At 39.6% G+C, this 19,917-nt stretch overlaps 1 protein-coding gene across 2 annotated transcripts in view; it reads left to right on the plus strand.

Moving 5' to 3' along the window:
- The window catches only part of ACO1 (aconitase 1), a 59,738-nt gene that overhangs the window by 20,966 nt on the left and 18,855 nt on the right, over window positions 1–19,917 (plus strand). The window contains exons 3-12 of one of the 2 annotated variants that reach the window (XM_060155187.1): window positions 964–1,132; window positions 2,183–2,320; window positions 9,907–9,976; window positions 10,106–10,289; window positions 10,859–10,998; window positions 12,654–12,825; window positions 14,120–14,220; window positions 15,613–15,729; window positions 16,828–16,987; window positions 18,278–18,413. In XM_060155187.1, coding sequence (XP_060011170.1) covers window positions 964–1,132; window positions 2,183–2,320; window positions 9,907–9,976; window positions 10,106–10,289; window positions 10,859–10,998; window positions 12,654–12,825; window positions 14,120–14,220; window positions 15,613–15,729; window positions 16,828–16,987; window positions 18,278–18,413 — 1,387 coding nt within the window. The remainder of the gene's footprint in view (window positions 1–963; window positions 1,133–2,182; window positions 2,321–9,906; window positions 9,977–10,105; window positions 10,290–10,858; window positions 10,999–12,653; window positions 12,826–14,119; window positions 14,221–15,612; window positions 15,730–16,827; window positions 16,988–18,277; window positions 18,414–19,917) is intronic. The other variant, XM_060155188.1, reaches the window with a different exon arrangement.

Here is a 19,917-nt window from a genome sequence, read left to right on the forward strand (position 1 = left end):
CTTTAGGAGAGTTGGAAGAGGGAGTAGCAGAGATGGCTGAATGGTCTTGGATTAACCACACAAATACACACCTTTCCTACATTGCTCGTTTTCAAGTAGATAATAATGCTTATATATATGTAACATTTACATAACATTTAGTATAGAGAGTGTTTGTACATATATATTGTTTAATCTGAATAACAACCCTATCATGTTATGTTTAAAAACATAAGAAGTCCTGAGGAAGCTGAGGCCCAGAGAGAGTAAATGATATGATTAAATAACAACTATGTAGGTAGCAGAAGAGGATGAAAACACAAGCCTTTTTTATTCCAACTCCTATGCTTCTCTACCTTTGTAGTCTTGCCTTTTCTGGATAATACTGGTAAATAATTCTCATGTATCCGGATGGACCATTTCTTTTATAAACAAAATAACTTTTCTTAATGAATTACCATTGTTTTATTCTAGAAAACACAGTTACCAATGACCACACTACATGGTGTTTAGGGGTTTATTTCCTTTGAAAGATGTATCTGACTATTCTTTAGTCTTATAATAATTGTAAAGGGGTTATCTTCTCATTTCTTAAACACTAGGTTTCATAAGACATACTACTGTATGTGTGTGTACTTGCTAACAGTAATACAGTAAATTATCTAGACTCATGTCTCTCATGATGACTTAAGGGAAATTCTGTTACTGGATTCCAAGGCTAGGCAACCATTTATTATGAAAGATTTAAGTGTGATATTTTCTTTTTGCCTAGGCTGTTGGTATTTTCTAGTACCGAATGTCTCCTAAATCCATTCAATAGTCTTATATTTTAAACTGTTGGAATCAGTTTAAATTTACTCTTTCCCTGCTGGAAGAATAGTGTGATGCCTTGTATCAAGTCTGTATGGAGTTTGGCTTTAGAGAGCTCTTATAATAAGATGTCTCATGGGTTTGGTTTTGTTATACTTTCTCCTTTACTCCTAGGACGACTACCATTTTCTATCAGAGTTCTCCTGGAGGCAGCCATTCGGAACTGTGATCAATTTTTGGTGAAGAAAAATGATGTTGAAAATATCCTAAATTGGAATGTCATGCAGCATAAGAACATAGAAGTGCCGTTTAAGCCTGCCCGCGTCATCCTGCAGGACTTCACGTGAGCCTCATGTCACTTCACTCTGTTTTTCTCTGCATCCCTTGTCAGCCTTTAAAGAAAGCTTCTTAAAAGCAAAAATAAAAAACACAGTGACTGTATAATTTTTCACTCAACATTCAGAGACGGTTGAAAGCAAAAGAGGGCAGTCATCCCAGACGGGAAGAGATAATCTCAGGCAAATCAGGATGCATACTCACTCCACCTTTTCCAGTGGCTAAGATCTTTGTCCTTGGTCTTCAAGATCCTAGTCCTAAGTGTACTAGCAAAAGTTGAAAGAAACAGTATGGAGTGGAGCTATCTCGGAATCTTTTCGCCCCTATGTCCTATCACCCAAGGAGCCAGGTTTCAAACAGCTGTCCTTGGAACGTTGATATGTGTCACATGAGGGGAGATACGTAGTTCACAAGGCATGATGTGTTGCTGTTAAGCCTCTGTTCACATCCTGCTATTCCCAGGAATTGCTCCCTATCACGGCTTCATTTTGAGACATTACCGTTTCATTTTGAAATGATGTTATTTTATTCCTTCTGGAGAGCAAATTTCATTTTTTTTAGAGGAAAGATCACCCAAATTTTATTCTCTAATAAAAAGGAAGCATTCACTTAGTATAAATTTGATTCACAGCCTACTTTTCTGAATTATATCCATTCCTTTAAATTTGGTCTGAAGTTGAAGGGTGTGATCTTGTACAGGTCTTTGTCAGCCCACCATATGAAAAGGGAACAGTGATGGCAGAAAAAGTTCCAGAGTTTTTAATTGCCAGCTTTCCCACAGCTTCTCTGTTTAGACCATATTGGCTGTGACCTTCAATGCAGGGATAAAATTGCATATAGAGATACCACTCAGTCGGCACTTATTACTGATGTGATTTCTGCTGAAGGGAATGTATTTAGACACTTTCACTTTTCTAACACATCCATTGTTAGCACCACTGATGAAACAGCCGATGAAACAGCCCCATTGCCAATATTATCAGCAGAGGCAAAAGCTGAAAAATCCCATGGCACTTGTTTAACAGATTTGTTTTCTGCTTAATCTCCCTTTTCTTAGGGGTGTGCCAGCTGTGGTTGACTTTGCTGCCATGCGTGATGCTGTGAAAAAGTTAGGAGGAAATCCAGAGAAAATAAACCCTGTCTGTCCTGCTGACCTTGTCATTGATCATTCCATCCAGGTTGATTTCAACAGAAGGTGAGAGACTAGGATGAATAGTTGGGTTTTCTGCTTTGTGCAGAATCTGAGTGTAAGTCTTTTTTGTGTGTAAAAGGGAACCCTCCTGCACTGTTGGTGGGAATGTAAATTGATACAACCACTATAGAGTTTCCTTAAAAAACTAAAAATAGAACTATCATATGACCCAGCAATCCCACTACTGGGCATATACCCTGAGAAAACCATATTTCAAAAAGACTCATGTACCACAATGTTCATTGCAGCACTATTTACAATAGCCAGGACATGGAACCAACCTAAATGTCCATTGACAGATGCATGGATAAAGAAGATGTGGCACATATATACAATGGAATATTACTCAGCCATAAAAAGAAACAAAATTGAGTTATTTGTAGTGAGGTGGATGCACCTAGAGTCTGTCATACAGAGTGAAGTAAGTCAGAAAGAGAAAAACAAATACTGTATGCTAACACATATATATGGAATCTAAAAAAAAAGGTACTGATGAACCTAGTTGCAGGGCAGGAATAAAGAAGTAGACATAGAGAATGGACTTGAGGACACGGGGTGGGAGGGTGAAGCTGGGGCAAAGTGAGAGTAGCATCCACATATATACACTACCAAATGTGAAATAGTTGGCTGGTGGGAAGCAGCAGCATAGCACAGGGAGATCTGCTTGGTGCTTTGCAATGACCTACAGGGGTGGGATAGGGAGGATGGGAGGGAGGCTCAAGAGGGAGGGGATATGGGGACACATGTATGCATATGGCTGATACGCTTTGTTGTACAACAGAAACTAACACAGTATTGTGAAGCAATTATACTCCAATAAAGATCTATTAAAAATTAAAAAAATTAATAAAAGAAGAAAAATCTTTAAAAAGTATATTCAGGAAAACTCAAACTTAATAAATATTTTCCCCTGAAGTTTTTTTTTTTTTTTTCAGGGTTGGGGCAGGGGGGATTAAGTCTTTTTTTTTTTTTTCTATTTACTTCTTGGGTGAGAACAGCCTGTGTTTAAGCTTGAGGTCTGGGTGAAAAACACATACAAATTCTGCCATGAGAGCTTGTCAATACAAGTATGTGTTTGACTTTAAAAGAGTTTGGCTTTTTTTTTTTTCCCAACCACTGGAGTCTTATTCCTTTTTGATTCCAAGTAACTATTTCATATCTGGCCATCTCTGCCTCTCCACATGGGTGTCCATAAACTCTATCCTTTTCCTTTTTTCCTTCTATTGTTCAGGATATCCACTTCTCTCTTCCTGCTAAAATCGTACCAAAAACCTACCAATCCTACCAATAAAATCTCAGTAGCAGAAGACAATAAGAATTTATTTCTTACACATCTACAAGTTGGGTGGGAGCTCAGCTGATCTCAGCTGAATGCAGTTGGGCAGCTGTGCTTCACCCAGCCTTGGCTGGGTTGACTGCTTACACTGCACTGCACATCGGTAGGGCAGCTGGGACAGCTCCATTCTATGTGTGCTTCTTTGGGAGCCCAGGCTAAAGGAGAAAGCAGCTATGTGGTGATCACAGAGGCTCAAGAAGGCAAGCGGGACCCTGCAGCATCTCTTGAGGCTTAGATGAGGACTGACATAGGATCACTTCTATTCACAATCACATTAATCAAAGCAAGTTGCACAATTTAGCCCAAAGTCAGGGGTGAAGGAGTACACTCCAGTAACTGCAAGATTACACAACGAGGATTTGGATACAAGGAGGGCAACCAGGTACTACTAGAAGGCTGATATCTTAACCTAGAAGTATAACTAAATAAAATTATTTCCAACTTTAGATAGAACTTTAGTTAGAAAGAAATAACTGTTCTGCATACAATGCTGGGAAAATTAATTATTTGGTAGAGAGAACAGTTCATATAATTTAAAGCATTAATATTTTAAAAATTAAATCATCAAAGATTTTGAAGAAAATTTAATTATATAGTGTCAAATGTCTTGATAAGAAAAACCTTTCTAAATTTAGAAGCAATGAATGAAACAAAGGGGAAAAAAAATCTATAGATTTAATGACTTCAAAGTTACCAGGAGATAACTTGAAAAATATTTTCAATAAAGAGTTAATATCCCTAATATATAAAGAGTATGTATAACCTATTAAAAAATAGTAAAACCCAGCAAATAAATGGGCAAAGGAAAGTGGACATTTCACAATAAAAGGAAATACAAATGGTAAACAGTATATAAAGCCTTTTCAACTTTACAAGTAATAAAAAGGTAAATTAAATCCTTGAGATACCATTTTCTCTTATCAACATAGTTTAGAAAATAAATGTTATTAATTATAAATGTGTCATGAGGGAGACACTTTTATACACTGCTGATAGCACTACAAATTAGAAATGATGAAAGCAATGTGCCATATCCTTTGTCCTGGAATTTCCACTTCTAAACATACACTTTATAGATATCTGAAATTCAGCAAAAGCTTAATGACTAAATAGTGCTTATTAAAGTATTATTTATAATAGTGAAAACTTAAAAGCATTCTAGGTGTCCAACAAAGGAGAGTGATTTATTAAATTATGGTACATCCTTAAAGTAAATTATTAAGTAACCTTTACGGTTATATTTTAATCCTTAATAACATTTGGAACATGCTCATGTCTTGGCTCAATGAGCTAGATAAAAATTACATGTATAGAGTGATCTCAGCTCGATGAAACTCTAGGCAAAGATTACAAAATTGGAAAGAGAAGTGCCAAACTGCTAAGCGATTGTAACTATTCTTTATTTTTACAATAAAAAGCTATTGTTTTTATAATAGAAAGTCATTTAAGAATATGAAACCAACCACTCAAAGGAAAAAAAAAGCAAAAACGTTTATTTGCTTCCTTGGGGATTTAAGTGGGTTCCATACAGCCTCAAGAGAAATGTAGACACTGGTCATTCTCAAATTAGTATTGCCAATATCCAAACCAGAGAAATTCAGGAATAGAGAGAAAACTGCTTTGTCTCCTGAATTGATGGTTCTTGGAACAAACAGACTGGATACTTGCTAGCTCTTTCCTTTTCTTTGGACTCAACCCATCCTTGGGCAACATGTCCTTTTTTTTTTCTTCCTTAAATCACATAAGCTCAATTTAATGTTTTGATTTCAAAGGGAAGACTTAAAAATACACAAACTATTATCCTATTGGAGAGTATGTTTCCTAAAGTCCCACTTCAGAAATTATTAAAAGTAGCCTCACAAAATCATGGGCAACTTTTTCTTGAAGACTCATTGGTGTTGATGGATTTACCTTCATTTCCCTGGCCTGGAAGGTGAAAGTACTGGTGGAGACAGAATTGTAATTGTTTTAATTTCTAAAGTTATTTGACTCAAAACTCAAAAGAGCTCCTGACAATTAAGCAGGTAAAGAATCTGAGTCAGCACCAAGTTCATTGTGACTTGGTTTCCTCCTTAAACCTTGACATCCATCAACTCTGGTTTCAATTTTTTATGGACCTTTTTCATTTATACTGTAATACTAAAAACATTATGATGAAAATAGCAAAGTCTAGTGGTGAACTTTGATCCAAAATGATATCCAAATCTAGCAAACACTTCTTTTTTTTTAATTAAAGAGAAACACTTCTATGAGAAGTATTTTCTTTTTTTAATAAATTTATTTATTTATTTATTTTTGGCTGCGTTAGGTCTTATTTGCTGCGCACAGGCTTTCTCTAGTTGCGGTGAGCGGGGGCTACTCCTCGTTGCAGTGTGCAGGCTTCTCATTGCAGTGGCTTCTCTTGTTGCGGAGCACAGGCTCTAGGTGCGTAGACTTCAGCAGTTGTGGCACATGGGCTAGTCAGTAGTTGTGGCACATGGGCTCAGTAGTTGTGGCTTGCGGGCTATAGAGTGCAAGCTCAGTAGTTGTGGCACATGGGCTTAGTTGCTCCGTGGCATGTGGGATCTTCCCGGACCAGGGCTTGAACCCGTATCCCCTTCATGGGCAGGTGGATTCTTAACCACTGCACCACCAGAGAAGCCCGAGAAGTATTTTCATTGCTAGTGTTTTGTTTTTATTTCTTGAGTTTGGTTTTGCAATTTGACCTCCCAGTCTCTTTCCTCATTTTTGTAAGGAATTAAGTGTGATGTCTCAGTTTTTGTGGAACTGTGTGCTGTGAGCTTATTTCCAGCTATTTCCAGAATGAAGTAAGGAGTGGTGGGATGGTGAATTTTCTCAGTTAAGTATTTCTAAGCTCTTTCCCTGCTGTGAATAGTAGTAATTGGCTTCACACCATCTTTAGGAATCTAGGATCCAACTAATGCATTATTGTAATGTTTTACAAAGTTATCTCAGAAATAACCTTTTTAAAAATCCCAACAAGAATATCATAGCAATTTCTGACCAGATTTCATGAGTGTCAAAATTATCTTCTCTATAAATACTGTCTGTGAATTTCTGGAGTACCATTAAATGTAATACTCAGAAACTTTGAACTACATCCAAATCTGATTTCAACTTACATAAATAAGGAGAAATTTCCTCTTTAGTGTGTGAGGCCATTCACATTCAGAGATCTTATTGAAAGCTTACCAGATTGGGTAAATCTAGGAAAGTTCTGAGTGGTGGAAAAATCTGAATTCTAGGTCTGTTTATTCATTCGAATAACTAGAACTGAGTTAACGAGCCAAGGTTAGCATAAAAGATTTTTTGTTTTAGTGAGTAAATAGGGTTGTTTTTTAAATTTTAATTTATTTTTAATTTTAACTTTTTTTTTACCTAGAATTTAACATATCTTAAAGCAGCCTAAGCATTTCTGGCTTCTGCTTGTCCTGTGACTATGTCATGTATATCGAACTGATGGTCCCAGCATTCTCTGGGGTAAATGGTCCTCTTCCAACCTTGCTTCTGTTTTGAGAAACTCTGAAATCCTTCTGGAGACAAGAGGACAAGGCATAATGACTGGGAGTCCACATGTGCTCAGAGCTCAGCAGAAGAGATGGGGCAGGGCCATACATGATTAAGAATAATGTTCCAAGATGCCTTCCCTCTTTTTTGTAAAATTAAATCCATTTAACAGACCTATTGTATGTCAGTATTTATTCAAGAAGCAGGTTAGTCTAGAAAAGTAGAGAGATTCGGGAATGCACAGCTTGAATGCAGTTAGTAAGTGTAGGAACCAAATCACTAACTTGGAGAGTCAGGGGGGCTCTTCCAGAAGTGTCACTTAATCTGGGTCCCCAGGCATGTTTACCAAAGAGCAAAGAGCTGGAAAGGCATTCTACACAGAGAGAACAGAGCATGCAAAGGCATGAGGAAAGTGCGGTTTGAGAGAGTATGAGGGCCACAGTGCAGCTGAAACTAAAAGTTTGGACTGGAGGATGGGAGAGGACTCATAAAGGAAGTCTGACGTCAGACTGAAGGACCTTGTTGTTGTTTTTTTGTGGTACACGGGCCTCTCACTGCTGTGGCCTCTCCCATTGCGGAGCACAGGCTCCGGATGCGCAGGCCCAGCGGCCATGGTTCACGGGCCCAGCCGCCCCGCAGCATGTGGGATCTTCCCGGACCGGGGCATGAACCCGTGTCCCCTGCATCAGCAGGCGGACTCTCAACCACTACGCCACCAGGGAAGCCCGAGATCAGCAAACTTTTACTGTAAAGGGCCAACAGTAAATACTTCAGGTTTTGCTGGCCACATACTGTCTCTGTTTATTTGTTTTCCAACCTTTAAAAATATAAAAATTATTCGTTGCTTGACAGCCAAACATATACCGTATTGGGCCAGATTTGACTCATGAACCATAGTTTGTGGACCAACCCCTGCTGTAAGATACTCTCAGAAATTGATCCCATCAAAGCAACTGACACTTATCTGGAAGAATATTCACATCAAGAGAAAAAGAAAAACATCCGCATGGTAACTGAATGTGTATTTGTAGAGTAAATAGTGCGTGCCTCCAGTCTTTTTCTTCTCAAGGAGTGCCCGCCTACCCATGCTCATCTGGCAGACTCCCCCTCGCCCTCCAGGCTACATCGATGTCATCGCCTTCTGGAAGGCATCCCTGGCTCCCTGGTCTGAGTTCATGGCCCTTTCTGGGTGCTCCCATGGCACCCTGTACTTCCCGTATCATGACATTGATGATCACACTCTCATGGTTGCCTGGTTGCTGCTCTGTGTCTCTCGCTAGGCTCTGAGCTCCAGCTGGGCAGCGCACATGCCCCTTCTGCACATTTGTATGCCCAGCATGTGGCACCAGGTAGGCTCTGTAGATCATTAACAAGTGACAGAAGAAAGTGGGTATAGTGGTTAAGGCAGAGGCTCCAGGACCGGTCAGACCTGGGTTCGGGTGACCACTCTGTAATGTACAAGCATCTGACCTTGGAGAAGTTAACTAATCTTTCTGTGCCTCCGCTTCCTCTTCCATACATTGGGGTAATGGTAGTACCTACGTGAGGGGTTGTTAGGATGATTGAATGAGTTCATGTGTGTAAAGCACTTAGAGCCTACGATGCACCGTGCAGTCTTGCACTTTGGCTCCTGCTGTTATTATTATTATGGTAGTTGTTGCTATTACCACCACCACCATCGCTGCTACAGTTTCTGCAACTACTACTACAGGGAGGCAGCATAGGGACTTAGAGCATCATTCTTGAGTCAGACTGCCTGGGTGTCAATACCAATTCCATCATTTACTAGCTGTGAGGTCCTGAACAAGTTTCTTACCCTCTCTGTGTCTGTTTCCTCTTTTGAAAAATGTGGATATTAGTTGCTCCTAGCTCAAAGGGCTATTTTGAAGACTAAATTAGAAAATAAATGTAAAGCACTTTGGTGCCTAGTTCCTAGTAATGTCAGTAAGTGTTAACTATTAATTAGTGAAGTCTGACTTGGGTCTTAGCTATTAATTTCACTATCATTTCCTATGTTCACTCAACCCATGACAGTTTGTAAGCACTTCCTGTGTGCTAACCATGCCGAGTTGTCACTATGACTTACTCTACCTCAAAACAATGTAGTTTGATTATAAAAATTCTGGAAAAGCTTCCTGATGCCCTGAATTGTCCATGTCAGTCCTGATGAACTGAATGACTAGGAGCAAACCTCGGTATATAATCTGGGCTTTACTCATGTTCTTGAGTGTCACCATCCTCCTCATAAACCTCCTTTTGCAAGATAGGAGATTGTGATTCTATAAATTCCCGTGCCTCCTGGCATCACTGGTTCCCTACCTCCCAACATAAAACAGATGAAAATGCCAGCCCAGATATGGCTCAGCTCAGAGAGGTGTTGTAACAAGGTCATAGGTAAGAAAGGAGTACAGAAAGAAAGCTTCTTTAAATATCTAAGCTGCTGTTGTCATCATAAATGTCTTGAGTCTGTTCCTAAGAGTCAGACTTTATGATTAGAATAGTTTTAACTTAAATCCACTTAATGTTTTCTACCCACCATGTTTAAAGGCATTATAAAAATCACCTGAACCAAAAAATAATTATTCTTTTTACTTTCTTTAATTACCTCTTTCCCACGTTAACGAACGCATACCACCACCCAGCAAGCCTGCAGATGAAACTGCCATTTTCTTTATTATCACCTATAAATTTGACCAGTAACATTTTACGCCTTAAAATTTATACATTTAGTCTTTCTCTTTGACAGGGCAGACAGTTTACAGAAGAATCAAGACTTGGAATTTGAAAGAAATAGAGAACGATTTGAATTTTTAAAGGTATGGGCAGAGTTTGGCTCCATTGGTTGATTCTTTATGTGTGTGGGGTATGAGGAAGAGGTGCCAAGGAGGTGAGCTGCATAAAGGTGTGCTGGTATTCACAGTGTTCTCCCCATTTTTCAATCCCAGTGGGGCTCTCTGGCCTTTCGCAACATGCGGATTATTCCTCCTGGCTCAGGAATCATCCACCAGGTGAATCTGGAGTATTTGGCAAGAGTGGTATTTGATCAGGATGGATATTATTACCCAGACAGTCTTGTGGGCACGGATTCGCACACTACCATGATTGATGGTTTGGGCGTTCTCGGTTGGGGTGAGTGTTCTTCTGGGTTCCTGTTCCACTTATGCTGTTCTATGTAAATACCTTGATTTACTTTGATACCCTTACATCCCAGCAGCATGAATTTGAGTGACCACAAATATCAGAGAGGTTTTTTTGGTCTGTTTTCCAGTAATTTCCAGTACCCGGAAAAGTGTCTGATGCCTTTTAGGCACTCAGTATAATGTTTGGAAGAATGAATTGGAATAAGCAGCTGGAATTGGAATAAGCAGCTGGAATTGGAATAAGCAGCTGGAATTAGAATAGGCAAAAATCAGCTGGAGTGTTTGTTAAAAACAGCGACTCCTGAAGCCCACTCTTCTTTTTAGTGTGGAATCAAGGGGATTTTGACACAGGTGTTTGGGGGACCACACTTTGAGAAACACTTGTTAAAAATTCTATAGAGGGAAATAGAGAAAAGATAACTGTCCTTTATGGAAATATAACTCTATACTAGTAAAACACTGTAAGTGGGTTGACTACTTGTTAATGACAGTGAACTATGCCTGAGGGATATTGTGAGGACTAAGGAAAGCATTACTCTGTCACGCCTTTCCACACAGGTGTGGGTGGTATCGAAGCAGAAGCTGTCATGCTGGGCCAGCCAATCAGCATGGTGCTTCCCCAGGTGATTGGCTACAGGCTGATGGGAAATCCCCACCCCCTGGTAACATCCACTGACATCGTGCTCACCATCACCAAGGTAACAATGTGCTGCCTCTTCTGTGGTCTGAGTCGCAGTGACAAATAGGAGGAAAGTCCATGATGGAGTCTTTCTTGGTTTCCATGTGCTCTAGAAGTGCTAGGAAACAGTATGTTTATGACTTTAAAAGAGATGACATAAGGAGAGAACTCTGCAGTTAGGTTCCAGATCATTATGTTCATTTTACTCTTCTGTTGCTGCATGGATCTTTTTCTTTAAAAAAATTCTTTGAAACTGTGAAATAGTTTAAATACACAGAAGTTAAAATGACATTTATATGCCCACCATGTAGACTTAACAGATGGTAACATTTTGCTGTATTTGCTTCAGAGCTCTCTCTGTATGTATATTTTTTAAGAAGTGAAATGTAATATTTATGGCTAAAGCCACCTCTTCATTTCTAGAGATAATCACTGTCTTGAGGTTATAAGAAATCATTTCCATGCATATGTTTTACTTCTACATTTTTTCCACATGGTTCTTCTTTATATGAAAATAACAAACTACGAATAATTTTTGACTATTTAAAATTCCATTCTCTGTATTGTAAGTTACATTATTGTAACAGATGTTTCTCCAAGCTGGAAAATATTAGTTTTGTTTTGTTTTTCATTTGCCCTTGTCAGAAATAATCCTTTTTGGTGATTTGCTTGCCTTGCAAAAAGAAGGCAGTTTCATTTTGAAAGACTATTAGAAAAGTAATTTTTTTTTTATTATCACGCAAGTTTTTCTGGTTGTATAGTTTGAAGGCTTGGGTTATGTGGGATGGATGCTATACTTTTGATTTAATAGTCATGGACATCGGAATCGGATTTATTTGAACACTACAGCTCATCAGAGATGTCCGCATCATTCAAGTGTGGAATAATATAGGCTCTGCCCACAAAATTTGGCAGAATTCCATGTAACCAAAAGGGCCTGTCCGTGTGGTTGTCCACACTTCATACAGCTGATTTCATGCAGAGCCAAGCCAGTCATGAGGCTCCAGCCCTGGCTGATGGCTTGTATGGAAAAGGTGTGAGAGTCAGACTGCCTGGATCTTTTGGTTACCTTTGACTTATACCTGTGTTCAGGATATTTGTTCATTATACCCTTGAAAACAAGGCATTTGCTTATTCAACAAGTGCAAATCATAATTTATTCAAGTTGAAAGAATTTATTTAATTTTTAGAAAGAAGTTTTCTCATTTGGCAAAACTTTTCTTATTATTTGTGTTTTTATATTACTTTTTCTTTCTTTTTAAAGAAATGTTTCAACATAATTTTAGATTTACAGGGGACTTGATGTAAAGGTAATACAGAGTTCCTGTTACCTTTCTCCCAGCTTCCCCAGATGTTAACATCTTACATAACCATGGTATATTTATCAGAAACAGAAGTAGTTAACATCGGTATGACATTTTTAACTAAACGAGAAACTTCACCAGTTTTTTCAGTAATCCCTTTTCTGTTCGAGGATCTACTCCAAGATACCACGTTGTATTTAGTTGGCCTTACTTTTTAAGTTTTATTTTTAAAAGTAATCAAACATATGTTGGGCTAATTCATTTTTTGTGTTTACTCACAAGGCTACTTTATGAGAATTGCAAGGGGATAGTTCTGCATTTTAAATACAGGTTATCAAGTCTCAAACTCTGCTGTTGTTCTGTTGCTCAGCACCTCCGCCAGGTTGGGGTAGTGGGCAAATTTGTCGAGTTCTTCGGGCCAGGGGTAGCCCAGTTGTCCATTGCCGACCGAGCTACAATTGCCAACATGTGTCCAGAGTATGGAGCCACTGCTGCCTTTTTCCCGGTTGATGAAGTCAGTATCAAGTACCTGGTGCAGACAGGTAAGTGCAGAACCCTGAAAACAGAAGGCCGTTTCTAAAGTTCATAGAACGCTGAGAATTGGAGCACTACCTTCTGCCTCTGTCCCTCGATTAAATAGCTGAGGCATTCAACCTAAAGAAGAGAAGAGAAGGGAAGGGATGGTGGGGAGGGGAAAGCTGCAAAATACATCCAGAGATGAGATTAGCTTCTATGGCTCTAGAGGTGGCCACCGAACCTCTTACTGATCTGGTACCGAATTTGTAACATCTACTGATTTGAAACCAATGGTTTCAGAGAAGTTGAACACTTTCTTAAACTGAAACCTAAAAGAAATTTCTCCTGCATGTCTTCGTGGAGAGGATGACAGGGGATGTAATGAACACTGGGGCCCAACAACAGGTCATGATAAATGTTAACGAAGATCAGACAGTCATCTGTTATAAGGTCCATGCTGAAAGCTGATGACCTTTACAATTCAGTTAAAATGAAGAGGCGAAAAAAAAAGAATGCTGATCTGTTGTGGATCCAAGAATCAAGCTCTCAAACAGGCTTATTTAACTGTCAGAGAACTGGGAGAACTCCGTGTCCATTGGGCAAACCGTGCGTATTATCTCCTGCAACCAGGGTCTTGATCAGAATGAAACAGCAGAGCTTTCAGGGTCATATTCCTGGTGATATAGCATCACGAGTTAGGACTTTGAACTCAAATCTAAACTCAGCTTCGGATCCTGGTTCTGCCATTTACGGCCCGTGTTCCATGGGAAAGTTAATCTTCTTGAGCCACTATTTCCCCATCCATAAATGAGGATAATAACAGTGCTTTTCTCATAAGGTCATGATAAAGCATTAGAGAATGAAATAATGCATTTAAAATGTTTAGCACACAGTGCTGGGAACACAGCTGGTGATCTGTGGTGGGAGACTGCGGGGATTACTATAACAAGAATAATGTGGAATGCTGAGGGTCTGTGGCCAGTTGAAGGCAGATGCGTCGGAGGTATGCTTTGACAATTCGCTGAGGCTTAGGATCCTCTTAATTAAGACCCATAACCAAAGAGAGACGAGTGCTTATAACTGAGAATCTTCTACAGAAAATGGTCACTTCGATAGAACAGCAGATCAGTTAATGGCCCCTAGTAAACAGCAGCATCGGCTAGAGAGTCAGACTGTTAGCCTGAAAGCTGCCATATCAGCAGAGCTCTTGGTGTGTGTTTACGTGAAATGCCCATTACTTGTATAGCTTCTGGTAGAGGCATTAGTTTAATCAGGAAATATTAACATCTGTTACTTGTTACTTCTTAAAATGCCCATTAGGTCGTGATGAAGAAAAAGTAAAGCATATTAAAAAGTATCTTCAGGCTGTAGGAATGTTTCGGGATTTCAGTGACTCCGCTCAAGACCCAGACTTTGCCCAGGTATGAGAGTGCCTTTCATAAGGTCATGATAAAGGATTAGAGAATGAAATAATGCATTTAAAATGTTTAGCACACAGTGCTGGGCATGTGTTTCCTCTTTCTCAAGCCTGTGGTTTTAGTTGTGAATGTGTTTTCTTGGGGGGTGTATTTGTAGGAAATTAGTCACTGCCAAGTTATCGCAGAAGAACTAAGGCTAAAAAAATCAAAAAGATAAGGAATTGTAGACATAAAATAACGTAACTTGTCCCATTCTTCCTGGCCATTAGGTTGAGTATGCTCCCGCCACCCACCGCTTTTTTTTTTAATAAATTTAATTAATTAATTTATTTTTTGGCTGCGTTGGGTCTTCGTTGCTGCGCGCGGGCTTTCTTTAGTTACGGTGTGCGAGCTTCTCATTGCGGTGGCTTCTCTTGTTGCAGAGCATGGGCTCTAGGCGTGAGGGCTTCAGTAGTTGCAGCACGTGGGTCCTAGAGTGTGTGGGCTTCAGAAGTTGCGGTGTGTGGGCTCATTAGTTGCGGCTCGTGGGCTCTAGAGCGCAGGCTCAGTAGTTGTGGCTCACAGGCTTACTTGCCCCACAGCATGTGGGATCTTCCCAGACCAGGGCTTGAACCCATGTCCCCTGCATTGGCAGGCAGATTCTTAACCACTGCGCCACCAGGGAAGCCCTGCTCCCCTTTTTTGCTTTACTCCTCTTATGTGGAAGATCTTTGGAAAAGGAGTTTAGAAGGACTGGAGCTATTTAAAGGCTGATAAGCACATCATTATTATAGATGGGGAAAGAAATGGAGGTGCAAGCGAATCAATTTGTTCTGATTTACCCATCGACGTACTTATCTTCATTCATTTTCTAGGGGGCAAACTGAATCCACATTTTTCTCAGCAGCCAAGATTGGAGGGTAAACCAGATGCAGGATCCTTGTTTTGTTTCATATTACATTGATGGAAGGAAATATTCAATTAGACTAGGGCCCATTTCTTGGCATTGATGAGTTAATGGCTGCATTCCCCCAGTCATCTTAGAAAAATTACAATGGTTTATCTATCATTTCAGTAGAAAATCCATCTCATTGACTAACTTAAGCAATAAAAAGGATGTATGAGCTGCTTTGCAAAGATGGCTGAGTGAAAGACCCCGGCGGCAGCCACAATGCCCACCCTGGTCTTTCTGAGAGGTGGCAAGGCTTCTGCCTGTCCCATGCTACCGAAGTGCTCATCTGGAACTTTGGAAATTCATCCCTTCAGTGTAAAATGGACATTGACTTCCTTGGTTTTGAATGTGGTAGTTTAGTTTATTTTTATTGTTGTGGTGTTTTAAATTCTCTGGCATGGCTGTGTTTTTTTCTTTGTGAGTATAATGTCAATTCCACGGTTCCTTTTCTTTTGGGTGCACAGGTTGTGGAGTTAGATTTGAAAACAGTAGTGCCTTGCTGCAGTGGACCCAAAAGGCCTCAGGACAAAGTTGCCGTATCTGACATGAAAAAGGACTTTGAGAGCTGCCTTGGAGCCAAGGTAGGGACCTGGGAGAGGTGGATGGAAATCCTCCCCAGTCCTGCCCCATGCTTGGCTTCTTTGTGCACAGGCTTCACTGCCCTCGATGATGAGTCTTCCTGAAGCCTTGGTGCTGCGGGCGTTTCCTCTCCATCCTGTAGTCCTCGATGCCTCCCTCTGCATTAGCTAAGAGCCAGGCAGCTTCCTTAGAGCACTTGATTGCCTGTAAACACAACTCAACCCTCCTTTTCCAAAGCATACCCCCTTTTCACATGACTCACCACGGTGTTCACTCGGCTTGCCCAAACTTTTCTGGCCACTGTACTTTTGTTCATGCCATCCCCTGCCTGCATGTCCCTTCCCCGTCTGCATGCCCTAATCTCTCAGCTCTTCCACAATGTGGCCTCAGATCCCATAGCACAAAGTCATCTCTCCCTCATTTGAACCTTCATGGCATCAGTGGGAAACCCTGTGATGGTGTTTCGTAGCCTTTACTTTCATTGTTGGTACTGTATAATATGTGCATGTCTGATTTCCTTTACTACACTGTGGATTGAGGATAGGATTTATACACAGTCACCTTTGTATCCCACAAAGTGCCCAGCATAGTATCTTGTACACAGTAGATTTTCAATGAAGATTTTTCAAATGAATAAGATTTGTGATGGATTTTATCCGCGGGATGCCAGCATTTTACCAAATGTTCAGCGGCACTGTGTTAGCCTTACTGCTTATGATTGGTTGAATCTGGCCAAAATGGCACCTTTTTCTAAATTTCCATAAAGGTTAGTATCAGCGCCCTCAGTGTAGCCATTACATCTGTACTAATTAGCTCTAATGAGACTAAGCTAAATTTGTAGTTTTAGTCTTTCGGTATTTGAGGTGGGGAAGAATTGTTAATAATTTCAAAGCAAAATCAGATTCAGAAATCATGACTCCCTTTTATAAAGATTTAAAAAGAGTAAATTTAATTTTTCTGTAGCATTTCAGAGTTTACCAGCTGAGATGTTTATGTTTTGTTAAGAATTGGCCTTTAAAACTATAGTTACCAAAGTATTTCTTCTTCCAAAGTGAGAACTTTTGACCATATATTTTTTTTTTCTTTTTTTCTTCCTATAGCAAGGATTTAAAGGATTCCAGGTTGCTCTGGACCATCATAATGACCATAAGACATTTATCTATAATAATAGCGAGTTCACCCTTGCTCACGGTTCTGTGGTAATCGCTGCCATTACTAGCTGCACTAACACCAGTAATCCATCTGTGATGTTAGGAGCAGGTAAGTGCCTTTGATGGCCATGTGGACGTGTGGGTGAAAATTTCCCAAGACATGACCCAGGGGCTTAACTGAGTTCTACATATAGTTCCCTGAGCCTTATCCTTTCCAGATGCAGAGATTAATTGGCCCAGAAATGTTTATACAATAAATAATGCAAAGTATTTAAAGTAGTATAGTCTTTAGAATCAACACAGAAAAGAAGGAGAAGAGAGGAAAGAAAGATGAATTTCTGGTAAAGCCTAGAATCTTATGTCAGACTTTAGAAGAAAAAACCTGTTTTCATTTCACAGACTGTTTTCTCCATAAAATCCCTGATAGGCCTTTTTGTACAGTAGAATTTAGTCTGTCTTAGATGCATTGTCAAGTGCATCTGAATTATGGCACAGGGCACTGGTCGATAAAACTTATCTACCTATTATGCAATTCTGTTTAATTATTTAATATTTACATGCAGAGTTTCATTACTCTAATGTCCCTTTAGTTTCCAAATTTTAAAATATCCCTAAGAGTTCCTCTTGTGTCCACAAACAGTTCTTTCTTTATGAATTGGACAAGTGCGTAAGGAGAACCTTCTTTGTCCAGGAATTCATCTGTTGCCACCTAAGCTTTGGACAAACCAATTTCCTTAAGATAAGATACCAGCTTGTCTGTAGCCTTTTGTCTCTTTATACCCCTGACTCCTTATTTCTTTCCTACTTCCCTGATTCCTTATTTCTTTCCTACTTCCCTGATATGTCCTAAGTCAGAGCACCCAGTGTCCCTGTAATAAATAGTCTGTATTTGCCCAGAGTCAAGTGGCCCAAGAGCCCTTGATCTTCCTCTTCAAGAAATATCTGAGGACTAGATTTTACCTTCTAGGCAGACTGTATTCCTCACCAACAAGTACACAATTCATATACTTTAAGAAGGGGCCCTTCCTATTATTTTTCATCTAAATAAAATATAATTAGAAAGACTGCTTTCCCTCCAAAAATTAAAAACTCATTCTATAATATAATCATGAATGGTTCAGGTTTATCTCTTTTTAAAAAAAAAAAAAGGCACAGCTCTTTTTATCTTTTTCTTCATGTCCATGGCTAATTTTGAGTTTACTGAATACATGTAAATGACTTTGGGCCAGCGAGCTTTTGATTTCTGTCAGGCAACAAAGATGGCAGAAAGCATCAACATGAATGGGGCTCTGTCAGGCAGTGCAGGAAGTGCAGACTGAAGTCAGTCTCCTTCCTGAAATGTCCGTGGCACCTAGAGTGGGCAGCCCCACACACCGTGTCTGTGTTTACCATTTCACAGGCTTGTTAGCAAAGAAGGCTGTGGATGCTGGCCTGAACGTGAAGCCTTACATCAAAACTAGCCTATCTCCTGGAAGTGGTGTGGTCACCTACTACCTGCGAGAAAGTGGAGTCATGCCTTACCTGTCTCAGCTTGGGTGAGGGAGAAATCTCTTGCACCATTGCTTTTGTTTTATTGTATTCCACAGGTATTTTGCTAAGTCACCTTGTAATGGATGTAAGCTTATCTGATGGTGTCTAATTGCGTAGTCTTCTGTCAGATGGTTAACAGACAAACCCTCACATTCCGACAGAGCAGGGCCCTCCTGTACAGTTGTACTGGTTGTTCATCAGACAAGGGTGTCTGTGAAGAGAGCAGGGGCTGATATCAAGCCTGTGCTCTGCTGTAGCGCTGCACTCCTGGGGCAGGGGGCGTCTTTTCTCAGTTGTATGAAGGTGTGCTATGGGCTAGTGTTGGCTCTGCAACTGAATCTGCCCTTTGGTATGAAAATAATTATTTCCCATGCCTGAAAATGTTCTGATTCCTTGAAGTCAATTAGTTATTTGTTGCCAGATACAGTTTCTCTAATTAATCCACTATTCCTAATTTGGATGACATAGATTTTTGTTATGTGCCTCATAAAAGTCAGAAGTCCTTGGGATTACATAATAAGAGTAGTGAATAAAGACATCAAATGGCATATCTGATTTCAACTTTTAAAAATTCCAGATCATTCAGATAGACTCCTTATAATTTTCTTATAAGTAAATTACTTATAAAAGTAAATTATATGGAACAGAATAGAAAGACCAAAAATAACCCATACAGCTATGGTCATTAATCTTCAACAAAGAAGGTAAGAATATGCAATGCAGAAAAGAGTCTCTTTAGCAAGTGATGTTGGGAAGCTGGACAGCCTCATGTAAATCAATAAAATTAGAATATTGTCTCACACCGTATTCAAAACTAAACTCAAAATGGTTTAAATATCTAAATGTAAGACATGACACCATAAAACTCCTAGAAGAGAACATAGGCAAAACATTCTGACATAAATTGTAGCAATATCCCAAGGCAAAATAAATAAAAGCAAAAATAAACAAATAGGACCTAATCGAACTTAAAAGTTTTTGCACAGCAAAGGAAACCATAAACAAAACGAAAAGACAAGTTACCGAATGGGACAAAATATTTGCAAATGATGCGACTGACAGGGGATTAATTTCCAAATATACAAACAGCTCATAGATCTCAATATCAAAAACAAACAAACCAACAACCCAATCAAAAGATGGGCAGAAGACCTGAATAGACATTTTTCCAAAGAAGACATACAGATGGCCAACAGGCACAGGAAAAGATGCTCAACATCACTAACTTTTAGAGAAATGCAAATCAAAACTACAATGAGGTATCACTTCACACCAGTCAGAATGGCCATCATCAAAAAGTCTACAAATAATAAATGCTGGAGAGGGTGTGGAGAAAAGGGAACCCTCCTACACTGTTGGTGGAAATGTAAATTGGTATAACCACTATGGAAAACAGTACGGAGCTTCCTTAAAAAACTAAAACTAGAGCTACCATATGATCCAGCAGTCAGTGGAATATATCCAGAAAAGACAGAAACTCTAATTTGAAAAGATACATGCACCCCCATG

This window comes from Lagenorhynchus albirostris, chromosome 7 (genome assembly GCF_949774975.1).
Source record: "Lagenorhynchus albirostris chromosome 7, mLagAlb1.1, whole genome shotgun sequence".
Lineage (NCBI taxonomy): Eukaryota > Metazoa > Chordata > Mammalia > Artiodactyla > Delphinidae > Lagenorhynchus > Lagenorhynchus albirostris.